The 23,418-nt window shown below is 40.9% G+C and overlaps 1 protein-coding gene across 1 annotated transcript in view; it reads left to right on the top strand.

Annotated features, from left to right (window-relative positions):
* The window catches only part of LOC133167245 (uncharacterized), a 116,150-nt gene extending 98,629 nt beyond the window's left edge, over nt 1-17,521 (top strand). Inside the window, exons 2-5 of the mRNA XM_061297870.1 lie at nt 13,097-16,374; nt 16,474-16,571; nt 16,977-17,058; nt 17,402-17,521. Of these exons, the coding sequence (XP_061153854.1) occupies nt 13,097-16,374; nt 16,474-16,571; nt 16,977-17,058; nt 17,402-17,521 (3,578 nt within the window). The remainder of the gene's footprint in view (nt 1-13,096; nt 16,375-16,473; nt 16,572-16,976; nt 17,059-17,401) is intronic.
* Nucleotides 17,522-23,418: the final 5,897 nt, after the last annotated feature.

Genomic DNA, 23,418 nt, shown 5'->3' with positions numbered 1-23,418 from the left:
TGTAACATTTTCCCATTTATTTCACAATTATCTATTTTCCCTTTGTATTCTTCCCGCTCATCATTTTTAACGCTTAACGTTTGTAACTTAACATCTGCCTTCGCCTTCACACGCAATTTCTTCCGAAATTGCAATTCTAGTTGTGTGAAGGCGAAGGCCTTCACACATTGTTATTCTACTTTATTATTATTTTTATTAAACAACTTATTCCTCCCACTTTTTTGACATCCAACTACTCCCACATGCTTCAACCGATTCACCTCGTTCAAACTTTCACACGTTCCAAAAATTCATGGCAAGCTTGCCGCCTTTTTTCCCCTTCATAACATTTACCGTTTTTAAGTAATTAGCAAATTTGTGCCTTTTATTTCCCCATTCATTCTTAATGGCAATGTCAACCCGAGCCAGTTTCCTGTAGTGGGTTCGATTCCCACATTGGGCGTCATTAATTATTTTACTCTTTATTCTTCCCGCTTATCATTTTCAACGCTTATCATTTGTAACTAACATTCGCATTCAACATTCATTACATTAAGCAATTTCCACCACTTTGATTACGTATTCGCATTCAACAAACACATTCATTACATTAACCAATTTCAACCACAAAATAGTAAGGGACTCAATTAGCTCGTGGGAAACACAAGTGATTCCAGTACACGAGCATCTTTCCCGAGTGGTATCAAAACCCGCGTCAGTTCGACTCCCACATTGGGCGTCATTATTTATTTTACTCTTTATCCTTCCCGGTTATCATTTTCAACGGTTATCATTTGTAACTTTTGTCATTCGCATTCAACATTCATTACATTAAGCAATTTCCACCACTTTGATTACGCATTCGCATTCAACAAACACATTCATTACATTAACCAATTTCAACAATGACTTAGGTAGGACCCTGATTAGCTCAGTTGGAAACACAATGGCAATGTCAATCTGCGCCAGTTTCCTGTAGTGGGTTCGATTCCCACTTTGGGCGTCATAAATTATTTTACTCTTTATTCTTCCCCCTTATCATTTGTACCTTTTTTGTAACATTTGTAACATTTCATTTTTAACCCTTATCATTTGTACCTTTTTTTAACATGTATTTGTAACATTTTACCATTCATTTCACAATAATTTATTTTCCATTTCTATTCTTCCCGCTCATCATTTTTAACGCTTAACGTTTGTAACTTAACATCTGCCTTCGCCTTCACACGCAATTTCTTCCGAAATTGCAATTCTAGTTATTATTTTTATTAAACAACTTATTCCTCCCACTTTTTTGACATCTAACTACTCCCACATGCTTCAACCGATTCACCTCGTTCAAACTTTCACACGTTCCAAAAATTCATGGCAAACTTGCCACCTTTTTTCCCCTTCATAACATTTACCGTTTTTAAGTAATTAGCAAATTTGTGCCTTTTATTTCCCCATTCATTCTTAATGGCAATGTCAACCCGAGCCAGTTTCCTGTAGTGGGTTCGATTCCCACATTGGGCGTCATTAATTATTTTACTCTTTATTCTTCCCGCTTATCATTTTCAACGCTTATCATTTGTAACTAACATTCGCATTCAACATTCATTACATTAAGCAATTTCCACCACTTTGATTACGTATTCGCATTCAACAAACACATACATTACATTAACCAATTTCAACAACTCCATAGTAAGGGACTCAATTAGCTCGTGGGAAACACAAGTGATTCCAGTACACGAGCATCATTCCCGAGTGGTATCAAAACCCGCGTCAGTTCGATTCCCACATTGGGCGTTATTATTTATTTTACTCTTTATCCTTCACGGTTATCATTTTCAACGGTTATCATTTGTAACTTTTGTCATTCGCATTCAACATTCATTACATTAAGCAATTTCCACCACTTTGATTACGCATTCGCATTCAACAAACACATTCATTACATTAACCAGATTCAACCAGCAAGAAGGAAGGATCCTCATTAGCTCAGTCGGAAACACAATGGAAATGTCAACCCGAGCCAGTTTCCTGTAGTGGGTTCGATTCCCACATTGGGAGTCATAAATTATTTTACTCTTTATTCTTCCCCCTTATCATTTTCAACGCTTATTATTTGTACCTTTTTTGTAACATTTGTAACGTTTCATTTTTAACGCTTATCATTTGTACCTTTTTGTAACATGTATTTGTAACATTTTCCCATTTATTTCACAATTATCTATTTTCCCTTTGAATTCTTCCCGCTCATCATTTTTAACGCTTAACGTTTGTAACTTAACATCTGCCTTCGCCTTCACACGCAATTTCTTCCGAAATTGCAATTCTAGTGTACTTTATTATTAAACAACTTATTCCTCCCACTTTTTTGACATCTAACTACTCCCACATGCTTCAACTGATTCACCTCGTTCAACCTTTCACACGTTCCAAAAATTCATGGCACGCTTGCCAGTATTTTTCGCGTTCATAACATTTACCGTTTTTAAGTAATTAGCAAATTTGTGCCTTTTATTTCCCCATTCATTCTTAATGGCAATGTCAACCCGAGCCAGTTTCCTGTAGTGGGTTCGATTCCCACATTGGGCGTCATTAATTATTTTACTCTTTATTCTTCCCGCTTATCATTTTCAACGCTTATCATTTGTAACTAACATTCGCATTCAACATTCATTACATTAAGCAATTTCCACCACTTTGATTACGTATTCGCATTCAACAAACACATTCATTACATTAACCAATTGCAACCACGACATAGTAAGGGACTCAATTAGCTCGTGGGAAACACAAGTGATTCCAGTACACGAGCATCATTCCCGAGTGGTATCAAAACCCGCGTCAGTTCGATTCCCACATTGGGCGTCATTATTTATTTTACTCTTTATCCTTCCCGGTTATCATTTTCAACGGTTATCATTTGTAACTTTTGTCATTCGCATCCAACATTCATTACATTAAGCAATTTCCACCACTTTGATTACGCATTCGCATTCAACAAACGCATTCATTACATTAACCAAATTCAACCAGCAAGAAGGAAGGATCCTCATTAGCTCAGTCGGAAACACAATGGAAATGTCAACCCGAGCCAGTTTCCTGTAGTGGGTTCGATTCCCACATTGGGAGTCATAAATTATTTTACTCTTTATTCTTCCCCCTTATCATTTTCAACGCTTATCATTTGTACCTTTTTTGTAACATTTGTAACGTTTCATTTTTAACGCTTATCATTTGTACCTTTTTGTAACATGTATTTGTAACATTTTCCCATTTATTTCACAATTATCTATTTTCCCTTTGTATTCTTCCCGCTCATCATTTTTAACGTTTAACGTTTGTAACTTAACATCTGCCTTCGCCTTCACACGCAATTTCTTCCGAAATTGCAATTCTAGTTGTGTGAAGGCGAAGGCCTTCACACATTGATATTGTACTTTATTATTAAACAACTTATTCCTCCCACTTTTTTGACATCTAACTACTCCCACATGCTTCAACCGATTCACCTCGTTCAACCTTTCACACGTTCCAAAAATTCATGGCACGCTTGCCAGTATTTTTCGCGTTCATAACATTTACCGTTTTTAAGTAATTAGCAAATTTGTGCCTTTTATTTCCCCATTCATTCTTAATGGCAATGTCAACCCGAGCCAGTTTCCTGTAGTGGGTTCGATTCCCACATTGGGCGTCATTAATTATTTTACTCTTTATTCTTCCCGCTTATCATTTTCAACGCTTATCATTTGTAACTAACATTCGCATTCAACATTCATTACATTAAGCAATTTCCACCACTTTGATTACGTATTCGCATTCAACAAACACATTCATTACATTAACCAATTGCAACCACAACATAGTAAGGGACTCAATTAGCTCGTGGGAAACACAAGTGATTCCAGTACATGAGCATCATTCCCGAGTGGTATCAAAACCCGCGTCAGTTCGATTCCCACATTGGGCGTCATTATTTATTTTACTCTTTATCCTTCCCGGTTATCATTTTCAACGGTTATCATTTGTAACTTTTGTCATTCGCATCCAACATTCATTACATTAAGCAATTTCCACCACTTTGATTACGCATTCGCATTCAACAAACACATTCATTACATTAACCAAATTCAACCAGCAAGAAGGAAGGATCCTCATTAGCTCAGTCGGAAACACAATGGAAATGTCAACCCGAGCCAGTTTCCTGTAGTGGGTTCGATTCCCACATTGGGAGTCATAAATTATTTTACTCTTTATTCTTCCCCCTTATCATTTTCAACGCTTATCATTTGTACCTTTTTTGTAACATTTGTAACGTTTCATTTTTAACGCTTATCATTTGTACCTTTTTGTAACATGTATTTGTAACATCTTCCCATTTATTTCACAATTATCTATTTTCCCTTTGTATTCTTCCCGCTCATCATTTTTAACGCTTAACGTTTGTAACTTAACATCTGCCTTCGCCTTCACACGCAATTTCTTCCGAAATTGCAATTCTAGTGTACTTTATTATTAAACAACTTATTCCTCCCACATTTTTGACATCTAACTACTCCCACATGCTTCAACCGATTCACCTCGTTCAACCTTTCACACGTTCCAAAAATTCATGGCACGCTTGCCAGTATTTTTCGCGTTCATAACATTTACCGTTTTTAAGTAATTAGCAAATTTGTGCCTTTTATTTCCCCATTCATTCTTAATGGCAATGTCAACCCGAGCCAGTTTCCTGTAGTGGGTTCGATTCCCACATTGGGCGTCATTAATTATTTTACTCTTTATTCTTCCCGCTTATCATTTTCAACGCTTATCATTTGTAACTAACATTCGCATTCAACATTCATTACATTAAGCAATTTCCACCACTTTGATTACGTATTCGCATTCAACAAACACATTCATTACATTAACCAATTGCAACCACGACATAGTAAGGGACTCAATTAGCTCGTGGGAAACACAAGTGATTCCAGTACACGAGCATCATTCCCGAGTGGTATCAAAACCCGCGTCAGTTCGATTCCCACATTGGGCGTCATTATTTATTTTACTCTTTATCCTTCCCGGTTATCATTTTCAACGGTTATCATTTGTAACTTTTGTCATTCGCATTCAACATTCATTACATTAAGCAATTTCCACCACTTTGATTACGCATTCGCATTCAACAAACACATTCATTACATTAACCAAATTCAACAGGTACTGAGGTAGGAACCTGATTAGCTCAGTTGGAAACACAATGGCAATGTCAACCTGCGCCAGTTTCCTGTAGTGGGTTCGATTCCCACTTTGGGCGTCATAAATTATTTTACTCTTTATTCTTCCCCCTTATCATTTGTACCTTTTTTGTAACATTTGTAACGTTTCATTTTTAACGCTTATCATTTGTACCTTTTTGTAACATGTATTTGTAACATTTTCCCATTTATTTCACAATTATCTATTTTCCCTTTGTATTCTTCCCGCTCATCATTTTTAACGCTTAACGTTTGTAACTTAACATCTGCCTTCGCCTTCACACGCAATTTCTTCCGAAATTGCAATTCTAGTTGTGTGAAGGCGAAGGCCTTCACACATTGATATTGTACTTTATTATTAAACAACTTATTCCTCCCACTTTTTTGACATCTAACTACTCCCACATGCTTCAACCGATTCACCTCGTTCAACCTTTCACACGTTCCAAAAATTCATGGCACGCTTGCCAGTATTTGTCGCGTTCATAACATTTACCGTTTTTAAGTAATTAGCAAATTTGTGCCTTTTATTTCCCCATTCATTGTTAATGGCAATGTCAACCCGAGCCAGTTTCCTGTAGTGGGTTCGATTCCCACATTGGGCGTCATTAATTATTTTACTCTTTATTCTTCCCGCTTATCATTTTCAACGCTTATCATTTGTAACTAACATTCGCATTCAACATTCATTACATTAAGCAATTTCCACCACTTTGATTACGTATTCGCATTCAACAAACACATTCATTACATTAACCAATTGCAACCACGACATAGTAAGGGACTCAATTAGCTCGTGGGGAACACAAGTGATTCCAGTACACGAGCATCATTCCCGAGTGGTATCAAAACCCGCGTCAGTTCGATTCCCACATTGGGCGTCATTATTTATTTTACTCTTTATCCTTCCCGGTTATCATTTTCAACGGTTATCATTTGTAACTTTTGTCATTCGCATCCAACATTCATTACATTAAGCAATTTCCACCACTTTGATTACGCATTCGCATTCAACAAACACATTCATTACATTAACCAAATTCAACCAGCAAGAAGGAAGGATCCTCATTAGCTCAGTCGGAAACACAATGGAAATGTCAACCCGAGCCAGTTTCCTGTAGTGGGTTCGATTCCCACATTGGGAGTCATAAATTATTTTACTCTTTATTCTTCCCCCTTATCATTTTCAACGCTTATCATTTGTACCTTTTTTGTAACATTTGTAACGTTTCATTTTTAACGCTTATCATTTGTACCTTTTTGTAACATGTATTTGTAACATTTTCCCATTTATTTCACAATTATCTATTTTCCCTTTGTATTCTTCCCGCTCATCATTTTTAACGCTTAACGTTTGTAACTTAACATCTGCCTTCGCCTTCACACGCAATTTCTTCCGAAATTGCAATTCTAGTTGTGTGAAGGCGAAGGCCTTCACACATTGATATTGTACTTTATTATTAAACAACTTATTCCTCCCACTTTTTTGACATCTAACTACTCCCACATGCTTCAACCGATTCACCTCGTTCAACCTTTCACACGTTCCAAAAATTCATGGCACGCTTGCCAGTATTTTTCGCGTTCATAACATTTACCGTTTTTAAGTAATTAGCAAATTTGTGCCTTTTATTTCCCCATTCATTCTTAATGGCAATGTCAACCCGAGCCAGTTTCCTGTAGTGGGTTCGATTCCCACATTGGGCGTCATTAATTATTTTACTCTTTATTCTTCCCGCTTATCATTTTCAACGCTTATCATTTGTAACTAACATTCGCATTCAACATTCATTACATTAAGCAATTTCCACCACTTTGATTACGTATTCGCATTCAACAAACACATTCATTACATTAACCAATTGCAACCACGACATAGTAAGGGACTCAATTAGCTCGTGGGAAACACAAGTGATTCCAGTACATGAGCATCATTCCCGAGTGGTATCAAAACCCGCGTCAGTTCGATTCCCACATTGGGCGTCATTATTTATTTTACTCTTTATCCTTCCCGGTTATCATTTTCAACGGTTATCATTTGTAACTTTTGTCATTCGCATCCAACATTCATTACATTAAGCAATTTCCACCACTTTGATTACGCATTCGCATTCAACAAACACATTCATTACATTAACCAAATTCAACCAGCAAGAAGGAAGGATCCTCATTAGCTCAGTCGGAAACACAATGGAAATGTCAACCCGAGCCAGTTTCCTGTAGTGGGTTCGATTCCCACATTGGGAGTCATAAATTATTTTACTCTTTATTCTTCCCCCTTATCATTTTCAACGCTTATCATTTATACCTTTTTTGTAACATTTGTAACGTTTCATTTTTAACGCTTATCATTTGTACCTTTTTGTAACATGTATTTGTAACATCTTCCCATTTATTTCACAATTATCTATTTTCCCTTTGTATTCTTCCCGCTCATCATTTTTAACGCTTAACGTTTGTAACTTAACATCTGCCTTCGCCTTCACACGCAATTTCTTCCGAAATTGCAATTCTAGTTATTGTGTGAAGGCGAAGGCCTTCACACATTGATATTGTACTTTATTGTGTGAAGGCGAAGGCCTTCACACATTGTTATTCTACTTTATTATTATTTTTATTAAACAACTTATTCCTCCCACTTTTTTGACATCCAACTACTCCCACATGCTTCAACCGATTAACCTCGTTCAAACTTTCACACGTTCCAAAAATTCATGGCAAGCTTGCCACCTTTTTTCCTCGTTCATAACATTTACCGTTTTTAAGTAATTAGCAAATTTGTGCCTTTTATTTCCCCATTCATTCTTAATGGCAATGTCAACCCGAGCCAGTTTCCTGTAGTGGGTTCGATTCCCACATTGGGCGTCATTAATTATTTTACTCTTTATTCTTCCCGCTTATCATTTTCAACGCTTATCATTTGTAACTAACATTCGCATTCAACATTCATTACATTAAGCAATTTCAACCACTTTGATTACGCATTCGCATTCAACAAACACATTCATTACATTAACCAATTTCAACCGCCACATAGTAAGGGACTCAATTAGCTCGTGGGAAACACAAGTGATTCCAGTACACGAGCATCTTTCCCGAGTGGTATCAAAACCCGCGTCAGTTCGATTCCCACATTGGGCGTCATTATTTATTTTACTCTTTATCCTTCCCGGTTATCATTTTCAACGGTTATCATTTGTAACTTTTGTCATTCGCATTCAACATTCATTACATTAAGCAATTTCCACCACTTTGATTACGCATTCGCATTCAACAAACACATTCATTACATTAACCAAATTCAACTACCAAGAAGGAATGAACCTGATTAGCTCACTCGGAAACACAATGGCAATGTCAACCTACGCCAGTTTCCTGTAGTGAGTTCGATTCCCATATTGGGCGTCATAAATTATTTTACTCTTTATTCTTCCCCTTATCATTTTCAACACTTATCATTTGTACCTTTTTTGTAACATTTGTAACATTTCATTTTTAACGCTTATCATTTGTACCTTTTTGTGACATGTATTTGTAACCTTTTCCCATTTATTTCACAATTATTTATTTTCCCTTTTTATTCATCCCGCTTATAATTTTCAACGCTTATCATTTGTAACTTTTGTCATTCGCATTCAACATTCATCACATTATTTTAAATTGAGCAATTCCCCCATGATTCCAAAGAAGTTTGACTAGCTCAGTCGGTAGAGCTACACATGATTGACCTCAGTGTGGCGTGTTCGATTCCCACATTAGATAACAGTTTCTTTTTCCCTTTCATCCTAATATCATTTATTTACCTTTTTATTTTTCACACTTATCGTTTTTTCCATTTATCCTAATATAATTTATTTGCCTTTTCGTTTTTCACACTTGTCATTTTCCCCATTTTAACGTGAAAAATAAAGACTGCGTGATAAAGCATTCATTTCCAATGGTACACGAATGCATCATCTGATAGCTCAGTGCTATCGATTACGCGTGCCTGTTTAGATTGCCTGCGGCTGACCAGACGTAAGTATATGTGGTGTCTTGGTGCAATATTAAGATAGACCCGCGACCATTTCCCCACCCGCCGCGACGGCATTTTTAAGTTTTGTGGCGGTGGAATAACGCATTCATTTCCAACGGTACGCGAATGCATCATTTGTTATCTGCTCAGTGCTGTTGATTTGCACACCTGTTCGGATTGCCTGCGGCTGACCAGACGTAAGTAAATGTGGTGTCTTGGTGCAATATTAACAATTATAAATGTTCAATTTACACGACGCTAACCCTAAAGTTATTATTGAAATGTACAAATAGATGAGCACTTTCGCATTGCTGTTTTTGCGGTGTGGTGTAGACTTTTTGTCCCGTTTATACACTTGAGCTAGCAAACTTTGTTTGTGTGGATTAAGTTTTAGGTTTTGTGTATTTTCTGTCACGATAGGACGCGGCGTTAGGAGCATTAGAGGACCACATTGAAACAAAAAAAACACAAAGCTACGTTTTGACTTTTACAAGCATGTGGGTTTAGAAAGTAAAATGACGTTACATGTAAGCTAATGTTAGGCTAGGGGTGCCCAATACATCGATCGCGATAGACCGGTCGATCGCCAAGCCACTATTGGTTGATCGCGTGATATCATTTTTATTTATTTTTTCCTCTTCTCTCCGCACTTGACGCGTGTACAAACAGCGCTAACAACAAAACACAAACACGCTAGATCGTGAGTTCCCTCAATTGTTAGAACCCTGTTTTTTGTCTTAAACTTAAGAAAGGTTATAAAAATAAATGGGGCAGCTGGCCATAGTAAGAAGTATCACTTTCATAGGGAATGGGAATAGGACTTTTTTTTTAATATATATATATGTATGTGTATATGTATATGTGTATATGTATATGTGTATATGTATATGTGTATTATATATGTATATTATATATGTATATATATATATATGTGACTTGGTCATTTCAAAAGTAGCTCGCGAGCTGAAAAAGTTTGGGCACCCCTATTGTCATGATATTGGTGAAGAAATATTTGCGCATAAAAAGAGGCACATGGTTTTTATTTACCGTTTTTTTCCATGTATAATGCGTCCCCATGCACCCTAAAAACGGCATGTCAATGCTGGAAAAAAGCCTGTACACATGTATAATACGCACCCAAATTTTGACTTTTTTCTTTCTTTCTTTTTTAATTAATTTTTTTTTTTTAAAGTCCCAATGATTGTCACACACGCATCTGGGTGTGACATCGATTTCTCAATGCACCTGTATACGTGGCTCTGAATCATTTCCCCTTCAAAGACATTCTGTATAACAAGCTTTTGTGGATAACGCCATCCCAAAATTCTGCACCGCAAAGTGTGCATAAGATCGAGGCTTAGCTGTATTTGTTCTCTTTCTCTGTACAGGTCTGTGAACTGCGACTGATCTGTACCTGATCCTGCTGACCTGTGGCTGATCCAGCTGACTTCTGGCTGATCCTGCTGACCTGCGGCTGATACCCCAATACCCTGTCTTGTCTCTGTTCTACCTATTGTTTCTGCCTTCCTTCTGTCTAAGCCCCATAATTCGCTGAACCCATTTCAGATCGACATGCCGAAAAAGGGCAGGAGATCACAGTCTGTGAAGTTGTCCTGGGAGCGACGACGTCGCTCCCAAGCACCTCTTCCACCTTCTGCTGATATCTCTGCCCGGCATGAGCGTGCTGTTGAAGCAACTGACAGACTTACAAATGATTTGCAAATGAACAACTATGATACAAACGACAAGCAAATGATAACAAACAATATACTACACTCTGAGAAGAAGATTGCTGCTGATGTTTCTATTGCTGTAACGGTACCAGTGCAACACGATTTGGTAATGTATGTGATGGCAACTCACAGCCAAGACCATCCGAGATACGGCCAATCCAGAAACAGTCAATGTGTGGCTAATTCGGTAACGTTTCTGGCTTTCCTGCAGGATATAAATAACGTGACTACATCTGACCTGGATGCTGTTCTCAGTGTGGGTAATGAACTGTATACATTTACTGTGGCTGCATTGAAAGCCCGAGGATGCTTTCTAAACAGTTTTTTGACAATTGATGAACTTCCAGAGATTGTAAGCAGTTCCACAAAACAGCATGTGTTAATTAGGAGTATGTCAATGTGTGGGTTTTTCACCTCTTTCCATGGAGATGCGCTCTTTCTGAACCTTTGTGACAGACTTGAGTGCTTGACATCTGAGGTCAGTTGCGCTCTTCTGATTATGCAGACGACGTGCATTGCTGTTTTCCGTGACCACCAAGGCAAGTACGGATATTTTGATCCCCACTCTAGAGGACGAGATGGCCTCCCTGCTCCCAATGGCACAGCTGTCATGATGCTTTTCGTGCATCTGAATGACCTTAGAAATAAATTGACAGAGCTCTACGCACGTTTGGAATGTTCCTGTAATTCTCAGTATGAGCTTGTACCGGTTCAGTTTGAACCTATTGATGTTCCTACAAATGACATTGAGATGGTGCCATGTACTTCATTGCAATCTGTGCTGGCGGATGTTGACGACGACTGTGTGAGCAAAGCTGTTTCCGAGACTTCATATTTGGAGATGAGTGATTCTACAACACCTGCTGGTGAACAACGTCACTGCAACGAGTTGATCGATGGTGAAGTGGTTTCTTGGACTACAGGTAAAGAGCTCCAACGCTTGTCAAAAATTCCCAAATCAAGTAGGAGAAAATTTCTAAGACGAATGAAGGCACAAGAAAATTTGAATGCCAAATCTGAACAAAGACGTATAAAACAGGAACTAAAGAGAAGGAATAAAAATCTGAGAAATAAGGAAAGGTACAGTAAAAATTTAGAGACAAGACAGAGGAAGAGGTGTTATGTTACAAAGCGTTATCAGCAAGACGTACATTTTCGCACAAAACAAAAGTCTTATTATACACAACGTTGTAGGACTGATCCTATCTTTAAGAAGAAAAATCATTCCCGCTTCTTACTTCGTTATAAGACAGATAATTGTTTTCGAATGGGACGACGCACCTACAGAACCCAACGCTACCGTGACGACCCTGAGTTTAATGCAAGGCAACGTTCCTACGTAACGCAACGTTACCGTGACGACCCTGAGTTTAATGCAAGGCAACGTTCCTACGTAACGCAACGTTACCGTGACGACCCTGAGTTTAATGCAAGACGGCGTAGCTACGTAACGCAACGTTACCGTGACGACCCTGAATTTAAAGCAAGACAGCGCAAGTATATTACACAGCGTTATCATGACGATTTTAGATTTAGTTCTAGACAGCGCTTTTACTTTAAACACCGTTATTCTAGCAATCCTGAATTCAGAGCTAAACATCAGGAAATCATGAGGTCCATTATGAGAACAAAATCTGATTCGTTGCGTAATAAAACAATGACCAGAGCAAGTACGATTTTACAAAAATACAAAATCATAAATCGGCTGTGTAGAGAGCAAAATGAATGTGTGTTAATGAAAGCCGTGGACCTGTTCAAAGACCAAATTAAGAATGGACCCACGTTTGTTTGCACAGTTTGCCACAGAGCCTTATTTCCCAACCAGGTACAGTCTTGTCGGCGTCTCCTTTATAAGCAGAACCGAGATGTTGTTGCACGTTGTCTCACGGGACAATTTGTTCATATTTGTAACGATGAATGTCATACGTCGTGTAGAGTACCGGCTGAAAGAAAACTAGAGTGGATATGTCACACCTGCCACACACATCTCAAAGATGGTAAAATGCCAGCAATCGCTGTTGCAAACAATCTCACGCTAGCTGATATTCCAACAGAACTGCGTGGATTGAACATATTAGAGAGACACCTCATTTCCAAATGCATAGCGTTTGCCAAAATTGTACCGCTTCCCAAAGGTCAACAACGAGCCATTCGCGGAAATGTTGTGTGCGTGCCGTCTGAAGTACAGGAGACAGTCGATGCTTTGCCGAGGATAAGAAGTAAGTCGCAGATGTTGAGAGTGAAACTGAAGAGACGGCTTTGCTACAAAGGCCATCAGTTTTTTCAAACTGTCACTTGGTCCAAGCTAATGAGCGCTCTGATAAAACTGAAGCAAATTCATCCGCAATACAGAAGCATAACTATCCGCGACGATCCGGACCTTTGCGACCCAACCCTCACTGATGACGAGAGCGGCTCAGATGAAGCGGAAATGAGCGACATCGAGTACAATGAGGAAGCCCTGGAGGAGATGTACAGATTTGAGACTGAAGCTCTGCGTGAAATGAACGGTGAGTCACAAAATGTCAATCAGCAACAAGGAAATCTAGAAGATGGTGATCAACCTAGCGGTGGAGTTATACTTGAATCGTGTCTCCAACCGAGTGACGTGTCAGAGGAAATTATGAGTTTTACTGAGGGCATTTACTCTGTTGCTCCTGCAGAAAGAAATAACCCTGTAAGCTTTTTCAAGACTCCCAAACTCGAGGCCATGGCTTTTCCAGTGCAGTTCCCGAGCGGGCAAAACACGCTCGATGAAGAGAGACCGATAAAACTCACACCGAGCAAGTATTTCAAAACCCGACTGTGTTGCGTGGATGAACGTTTTGCGAGGGATCCGACCTACTTGTTCTTTGCTCAGTTTGTGACCGAAATCTACCAGGCGACGTCGAGCATGTCAATACAGCTACGCAAAGGTAAACCGTTTACCCGAGATGGTCGGAGAATTACCAACGCTATGCTTCAGGACAAACGTCAAGTTGAAAAACTGGTGCGCAGCAAAGACGCCGTCCGCTTCATGACGCCGCTGAGAGGCACGCCAGCCTATTGGGAGAGAACCACCAAAGATCTTTTTGCAATGATCCGACAGCTGGGTACACCCACGTTCTTTTGCACATTTTCTGCTGCTGAAATGCGTTGGGAAGAGGTCATCACTGCCATCAAAGCGCAACAAGGTGAAGTGGTGAATTTTGCTGGATTGGACTGGGCTACCAAGTGCGAAATTCTACGCGGCAATCCGGTGACGACGATGCGCATGTTTGACAAACGTGTGGAAGCTCTGTTCAGAGATTTGATCCTCTCTCCGGCGCAACCGATTGGTGAAGTGGTTGACTACTTTTACCGATTGGAGTTTCAGCACAGAGGAAGTCCTCACATTCATTGCCTCATATGGGTTAAAGGTGCCCCTGTATTTGAGGAATCCTCAGACAAAGCCATCTGTGATTTTGTATCCCGCTACATCTCCGCTGAGCTGCCGGACCCGCAAAAGGAACCCGAATTGTACAAAAAAGTCACAGAGGTTCAGATGCACAGCAAAAGTCACTCCAAAACGTGTGTCAAACACCAGGGTGCAAATTGCCGTTTTGGATTCCCCAAACAACCGTGCCACGAAACGATGATCATCAGACCTGCGCCCGTAGACGACGACAATCGAGATCGACACGCGGAGAATCGCTCGGCGGCCAACGCCAAGCTTGTTCCCGTGCTAAATCTCCTGAATGAGCCTGAAACTTCATCCATGACTTTGCCTCAGCTGCTGGCTAAATGCGAGCTCACCGGTGACGACTTTGTGAACTGTTTGCACCTGACGGCCTCGTCGAGTTCTGTCGTGCTTAAGCGAGAACCCAAAGACTGCTGGGTCAACTACTACAACCGCCATTTGCTTCTTGCCTGGGATGGAAATCTGGACATTCAATACATCCTGAATGCCTATTCTTGCATCGCGTACATCTGCAGCTACATCAGCAAAGCGGAACACGGTCTGAGCCAATACCTGAAATCGGTCATTGAGAACTCCCGCAACGAAAATGTCAACGAGAACGACGAAATGAAACAAATTATGCAAGCGTACTCCAAGAAGAGGGAAGTGAGTGCTCAGGAGTGTGTGGCGCGCGCATGCGGCCTGCATATGAAACAGTCCTCCCGCATGGTGGTATTTGTACAAACGAGTGACAATGCGCTGAAAATGAGTTATCCTCTCTCGCTGCTTGAGGGCAAAACCCAGGACTCGCACGAAGTGTGGATGACTGGGCTGCCGGACAAGTATAAATGCAGACCTCAAACGGAGGAATTTGAAGTCATGTGCTTGGCTGATTTCGCATCAAGGTGCAGAATTGTTTACGGTAAACAAGTCAAAGGTAAAAACGTTTTGCGTCTGCTGAACGATATGGGGTTTGTACAAAAAAGAACAGAAAAACCTGCGGTCATCAAATATTGTAAATTCTCAGAACAAAAGAATCCAGAGGAATATCACCGCACCTTGCTCAAGCTGTACCTGCCTCATCGTGCTGATTGCCAGTTGAAATCTGAACGCTTTCCCACCTCACAGTTGTTCCACGAGCATGCCTGTGTACAGTTACCGTACGCCGACCATGTGGAGCGCGTGTCTGAAATCGTCAAGAGGAACAGAAAAACGTACGAGGGACACAGTGGAGACATTGAAGATGCCATCAGAGAGTTGGAGGAAAGCGGGCTCAATGTGAACGAATGGTGCCACCTGGCTCCCGAGAGTGAGCTGCAAAGACTCGAATGCATTGAGGAAATCAACGCGAGAGACGACCCGACTGAGAACGCGGAGGAAAACGTCCCCGACTATAACGTGAGATCGGCGACGAGAGAAACGGCTATTGTGGCTGAACCTGCTGCCATCGATCCCACGGTGTTACGCAGTATGTATCGAAACCTGAACCGAAAACAAGCGTCTGTGTTCTACAAGGTCCGAGATTGGTGCGTGAAACGTGTTTGTAGCTCGAAGCCGATCGAGCAGTTTTTCTACTATGTCAACGGTGGCGCCGGGACCGGCAAATCGCATCTGATCAAATGCATCCACGCGGAGGCCACGAAAATACTGCTCAGACTACCACGACTGGCTGAGGAAGCGGACATTTGCAAACAGACTGTTGTTCTCGCAGCCTTCACGGGTACGGCGGCATTTAACATTTCAGGGACCACTTTGCATTCTCTCCTCAAACTGCCGAGAAGTCTCAGACCCCCGTATCAAGGCCTGGGCAACAAACTGGACGAAGTCAGAGCGGAGCTTTCGATCGCTGAAATACTCATTATCGACGAGATTTCCATGGTGTCAAAAGACCTTTTTGCCTACGTGAGTACCAGATTGAAACAAATCAAAGGAATCGATTTACCTTTTGGCGGTATGTCTGTGCTTGCTGTCGGAGATTTCTTTCAGCTCCCTCCTGTGAGACAATCCAAACCTTTGTGCGTGTACGATCCTACTCGGCTGGACCACTGGCGCGACAACTTCAAAAAGATCACGCTCACGGACATCATGAGGCAGAAAAATGATGCCGCCTTTGCCGAAGTGCTGAACAGACTCCGCGTCAAAGACAGGTCTCGCGAACTGTCGGAACCGGACGCATCTCTGCTTGCTACGAGGTACGCTTCTCCAGTAACGTGTCCAAAGAATATTCTGCATATTTTTGCCACCAATAAGCAGGTAGACGGCCATAATTCCGCGATGCTGAATCTGCTTCATAAGGACGTCGTGCAAATCGACGCCGATGACTACAAGAAAGACAAAAAAACCGGCAGAATGGCAAGGCAAGCGACCCCTGTCCGAGGACCTAAGAACGGGTTGCCCGACTCGATCAAAGTCGCCGTCGGCGCCCGCGTCATGATCACACGCAATATTGATGTTCAAGCAGGTCTGTGCAACGGGACATTTGCAAAAGTTGTGCAATTGGTGAATTACCCAAACGAAGCGCGTGTACAGAAACTCGGGCTGGAGCTAGATTGTGTCGCTAAGACGAGAAGTGCTGAGAATTCTGTGTTCATTGACAGACAGGAGGAGAGGATGCAGAATACCGGAGTGGTGCGCCGGCAGTTTCCCGTTAAGCTTGCTTTTGCTTGCACGATCCATAAGGTACAAGGCATGACAACATCTGAGGCCGCGGTTTCGCTGAAAGGCGTTTTCGAACACGGCATGGGCTACGTAGCTCTGAGTAGAGTGACTTCGCTCAGCGGTCTTCATATTCTGCATATGGATGAGAGAAAAATTCATGCAAATCCGGAAATCACTGCTGCTCTTGCTGAGATGACAGAGGATTCTTTGGACGGCGTGATGCCCCTGTTTCACGTGATGCCGAGGGTGGATAAAGCAAAGGACCTGATCGTCGTCCATCATAACACCGAAGGGCTGTCTTGTCACGTGCAGGATATCGCGTGTCACCACGAACTGCGTTTTGCTGATGTTTTGTGCCTCACAGAAACGCACCTCCGAGGATCTGCGGCCGCCTGCTTGGAAGGCTATACCATGTTTCACAGGAATCGAAGTGATTCTTATACAACCTGTCCCGACTTGGCGACAAAACTCGGTGGCGGCGTAGGTATTTGTGTCAAAAGTCACATCGCGGCCCAGGAAAAGAAATACGTACAGGGTGTGACCGATATTGAATTTGTTGCGGTGAAACTGGAAGCTCCCATCAATTTGTTGATCGCTGCCGTTTACAGGCCTCCCGGGCACAGTCTGCGCGCATTTCTGCCAAGCTTGGGAAACCTGTTGCGTTATCTTGAAGTCATGGACCATCACCAGATCTTGGTATGTGGCGATTTTAACGAAGATGCGCTCTCCGCCTCGTACAAGCCCGTCCTTGAATTGTTTTGCTCAAAGGGTTACACGCAGCTCATAACCACTGCTACCACTGACAAAAACACATTGATCGACCTAATTTTTGTCTCTCGACCTCAGTGTGCTCTTTATTCAGGTGTCCTGCAAACGTACTACAGCTATCATAATCCTGTTTTCTGTGTCTTGAATACTGAAAGGTAAGTCAAATCTAAATTGTGTATTTCAGCATTTGGGAAATTAACAAGGACGGAAATCAGATGGCGTAAGTGGCGGTGCGCGGTGGGCGATTTGTTGAATTGAGATGAGATGGTATCGGAGGCGTAGGTGGCTCAGAAAGGCAAATGTAATGTTGGCGTTGGGCAGAAACCTCACAATTATATAGAAAAAAATACTAACGACCAATGTGAATAGTGATGCGCTTTATATTTTACGCTGAACTCGTGTCTGTGGATGTAAATCAAGTTGAGTTAAGGGAAGGCGCTCAACCAGCTGGGAAGCTGCACCTTCTTGGGCCGCCCATGCATGTGGCAGTATGGGCAGCTGCTGGGCAAAAGACCCTCTGAGGGTGGCGAGGGGACGGCACGGCCGTTGACACCTAAATAAGACTTGCGGAAATAACTGCTAGTCTACTCGTCTGCGGGATGGATGGAAGAGTCCATCTCATCGTCCATCAAAGGGAAGGCTTTTAAAATTTTAAAAAGTCCTCCCTTAACTCAACTTGATTTAAATTTTAAACTTTTAGAAATTTGAACTATTTAAATATTTAACTTTCAAACTTTTTAACTTTTAATATGTTTAACTTTTGTAAATGAACTCACGGATGATCTAAGAGGCGACTTTTTAACTTTTTGCGTTTTATTCGTTCTAACGTCAAATTTTAAAGATGACTTCAGGAATGGACTTTTAAAGTTTTTAACTTTTAAAATGTTTACATTTTCTAAATTAACTCCCAGATGAGTTAAGGGGTGACTTTTTAAACTTTTTAATTCTAATGCTAGAATCAAATTTTAAAGATGACTTCAGGAAAGGCCTTTTAAACTTTATTTTTTTATCATTATTTTCAATTCTTTTTAACGTCATAATCACGAGGCGAGAACGGAAAACAGACGAGGTAAGTTGCTCATCAATAAACATGTGTTTTCCCTTTCTAAAAACACTAAATGCTTCTATTTCACTCTTCTCTATTTTCAGAGTTTCTTTTATCTGGCGAAAGCAGTTCGACCCACAATGGAGGCCAGAGGTAAACATTCTCCACAAAGACCTTGAGGATGCAAAAACTTCCAGCGTGGACCAATGACTCCCGAACCAGGCAGGCGAGAAGCAAGACTTATTCTTCTGTGTGTGGGCAACAAATATTTTATTGACTATTGTCGCGAAACACCCCCTTTAACTTTACATTTTTTTCAGCTCGTACCCTCACCAACTCAATGTTTGTTGTTTCAGTTTTTCCGTGTTTCCTGTAACTCCACGTGCTCCATTTGTCAAGACGGGAGTTTGGCCCCTGCGGTGCTCAACCTTGATGGGATTTGGCCTGTCTTGCCAGAGAAATGACACAGGTTTGTGAATGTGTTCACGTCATTCACTCTTTAGTACACGGATGCTAGTTGTACATGTTCTTGAAGTATTGTAATGTGATTTTCAAAAATGATTTCATAATGATATTATATTGTAGCACAGCGACAGCCAAGTCTTTCAAAAAGACTCGTACGATGGAGGCCAGCATCATGGAACGCAAACTCCCAAACCAGCGTGGCAATCGTGACTTCTGCTGATTCTTCTATGGAACAATCAAGGGCACCTCTGGCAGCTCTTTGCTTTGACTCTGACATCTACCTTTTTTATTTTTAACATGCTGTCTTTCATGTGCCTTCTCTGCATCCATTGCAGCCTGGTGATCCTGAAAGGGGGATCCTCCCATCTGTGGTCCCTTCTCAAGGTTTCTCATTTTTCCCCTGGTGTTTTTTTTTTTTGAGTTTTTCCTTGCCCTTTTGGAAGCTTAAGATCAGGGGGTGCTTTGAGAATAATTGCCAATTTGTCTATGCGAAGCCCTTTGAGACTGCTTGTGATTTAGGGCTATGTAAATATATTTTACTTGACTTGACTTCTATGAGTAGCCAGCGAGGAAAATTGTCCCTTTTTAGTTTTGCTGCTTTTCCTCACCTCCATGTTTTTATCGTATCTTCTTGGGTATTGCCTGGCCTTTGACTGTTGGAAACTTGTCCCTTTGGCTTTACTCTATTAAGTCTCAGATACGTACAGTCTGTTTTCTGTTCTCCTTTATTTATGTATTTATTTGTTTATTTGTTTGATTGCTTATTTATTGTTTAATCGTACTTTTATTTGGTTACTTTTTCGGCAATGCTTTGAACTCTGAAGTTGTAATCATTTTGATTTGCACAATTGTTGAACTTTATACATTTCTTTGCCTCAAACCATGTTTACATTATCTTTTGTATATGTATCCCAAGTCTGTCTAATACCATCTCCAATCATGCTACAGTTGAATTATTAAATAAATTAAAAAAAAACACTTGCTGTGTTTATGCAGAGTAGAGATGAACGCTAATGTACTTTTTTATTCAGCAACTTTTTATTTTTCCCCACTTGTCTCACATAGCAGTACAATCTCTCTTGCGCACCACAGCACGCCCCACTGACAATATTATGCAAGACCTCCTCTAACGCACTATATATATGTATTATAGTTTCAACATGTCAAGGTGTCTGGAAAAAAAAAAGGGAATTGACTTTGTTTCCTACGTCTGGATTTTATTCACATTGCTGTGATTGTTTGCAGCAATGGGTCCTAATTTATTAGTCTTTGGTATGACCTGGCTGGGTTTTGAACTCATAACCTTCCGGTTCCAGGGTGGACATTCTACCACTAGGCCACTGAGCTGGAGCTTTTGTGTTGTTTTTAGTTTATATAAACTTTCAGCTTGTTTTTTTTTTGTTTTTTTAAACTTAATTTTATTTTTTAAATATTTTAGCAGATGCACTGATCGTTTGGCATTTTTAATTTTGTTGTACATGTAACAATGGCAATAAAGATCTATCTATTTATCTATCGGTGTAACTAATAAAGTTGTGACAATATGCTCAAACAGCTTTTTTTTTTACTCCGCCACGCATAAAAGCGGGTGGGGACACCAAGCTGCCCTTGTTACATCAAACTTGAAGACAGAGGTAAGTGGTTTCTCAGGTATCTCCCCTCCAACTTCAAATTTGATTTTGGATTAACATCTTTGATAAACACTGAGGCATGTGCCTAGTTCATTTATTAATTATTTTGTTTTAGCCTGGACTGATGTGTTGGTGTGCAAATTATCATTTCCAAACAGGGTGGAGGTTAATCGAATATTCTAAGAATCTGCCGTTTCATTTACTATACTCGGAAAAAATATTGCCCTGTTGTTGCAATGGTCTTTTTGAGGTACATTCTGATGAATTTGGAATGAATTAACTCAATCAGATGCATGAAAGTGAAAATGAGTTGTAAAACGAGCATAGGCGGCACTTTTAAATCTGCCCTATTGTTTTACCTGTGAAAATTAATGCTGTATCATAGGAAGGCTGTTCAAAGTCTACGCGCAAGGATTTTGCACGAGGAAAATTGGCCGTCCATGTGTGCACAATGGGACAAAATGGCCACCGCCATACCCATGTGCTTGCAATTGAAGACATTGCTGGTTTAAAGTCAAAGTGGATACACAAACAAAGAAAGGAAGAGAAGTAAAATCACATGCTACAAATACAAGCAACATTTCAAGTTGCTTTGGCCGCTTTCGGTCATCAGTTTTGCAATTTGTCCGAGTGAAGGCAAAGTGCTTCGCCTTGTCGCTAAATGCTGCAGTGGGACATGCGTTCGCCAGATTGACAAGGACTTTGCACATTTTTTGAAATTTTCTTCACAGACTTGGAATGAAATGGGAATGTGTACACTAAAACCAGATCCAAAAAATTCCTGATTATTTGATTTTGGCCCTTTCTCTTTCAGAATGAACAAAAAAATCACGAAAGCTGTTGTGGTGGGGATGCGCCGTGACATCCGGGCCAGAGCCTGGAAGCCCACCGGCGAGATGGATGGGCATTATGAGAACATAACTGTTGCCCTCTGTGACGGTAAGACCGTGTTTAAGATGACTCTTTTCAGTCATCTGGCTAGCCGAGTCACAGAGGGCAACAGTTATGTTTTCGCCCATTTCATGGCGGAGCCCAACGCTCCAAATGTGCTGCTCTGCACAAAGAGCAGCAGAGTATACGTCGGGGCGGAGGTGCGGTGTAGCGATGCCTTAAGGGCTGAGGCACGCGCACTCATTTTCCCCCCGGCGTTGGCGATGCCCCTCAGCGAGGTGATCGGGAACCCTCCTGAGGGGCTGGTAAACGTCCAGGGACAGGTCGAAAGTGTAAGTTTAATTCACCTGCATGTTAAATATCTATTTAGAACTACTAAAAATACAAAATTTAGTTTTCTTGCATTAAACGTTGCAGGCTAACTCAATGGTATGTCTGTTTGTTCCAAATTAGAAACAGCCAACCAGACTCGTGTCTGTGCGCGGGGCTCGGTTGGTGCCCTTAAGCGTCGTGTACCTGAAAAAAGTAAGTAACCTGTCGCTTTACTGCTATTGCGCTTCAAACATGCATGCTGAAGTAATATTTGGTTTTAAACTATTGCAGGACGAAGCGGTCGTGAGAGTGGCTGTGTGGAGGGAGGCCACCTTGACCCCGATCAAGGTCGGGGCCTCCTACACTTTCACGCACCTGAGTGCCGTGACTAACGACTTCGGCCTGTCCCTAAACACAACACAGCACTCAAAGATATCGGTGAGTAAAGAAAAGGCTGGATAACGGAAAAGGAATGTCATCAGTTTAGGTTCAAATTTTACAACTTTACAACAAAGGCTGTTGAATTGTGACCAGCGTGTCTACAAACAACCCCCCCTCCCCCCGGTGGGGACAAAACGGTACAGATAATGGAAGGATTTTATGAATTAGTAATTGCATGTGATGTGACTGTGATGAATTGACCTTTAACTTTATGGAGTTATTCTTGACCTTTGAGTTGTATAATTGTTCTCAGTTTTCACCTGAGTAAACCTAAATGTGTTTTTATTCCCTAGGGCTACAATACAAGTGTCAGCTTGGTGGCCATTGGGCTACTGAAGGAGGACGAGGAGGTCAAATTGTTCGACGTGGAGGGGGTCGAGACCGTAATTGCGCTTAACGTATGGACCAAGACCTTTGTGGAACCACCAACGTTACCCGAAGAAGGACTCCCCTTGAAGCTTATTTATTTTGAGGGTGAAGTGGTGGAGATTTGTCAATAAATTTTTATTTTGCCAATGCTGTCCATTTGCTTACATTGTTTTCTGTCAGTTAAAGGTTGGATGGGTGCAGTTGTGCTTTTCATTGGGAAGCGTTTAAATGTTCTGATTCACCCCATTCGAACTTTCACACGTTCCCAAAATTCATGTCACGCTTGCTACCATTTTTTTTGTTCTACTTTATTATTGTGTGAAGGCGAAGCGAAAAACGACTCCCACATGCTTAAACTGATTCACCTCGTTCAAACTTTAACACGTTCCAAAAATTCATGTCAAGCTTGCCACCATTTTTCTCGTTCATAACTTTTACCGTTTTTAAGTAATTAGCAAA

Source organism: Syngnathus typhle, linkage group LG14, assembly GCF_033458585.1.
Source record: "Syngnathus typhle isolate RoL2023-S1 ecotype Sweden linkage group LG14, RoL_Styp_1.0, whole genome shotgun sequence".
NCBI classification, from domain to species: domain Eukaryota; kingdom Metazoa; phylum Chordata; class Actinopteri; order Syngnathiformes; family Syngnathidae; genus Syngnathus; species Syngnathus typhle.
The sequence above is the reverse complement of the archived record's forward strand: the minus strand, read 5'-3'. Positions and strand labels throughout refer to the sequence as shown.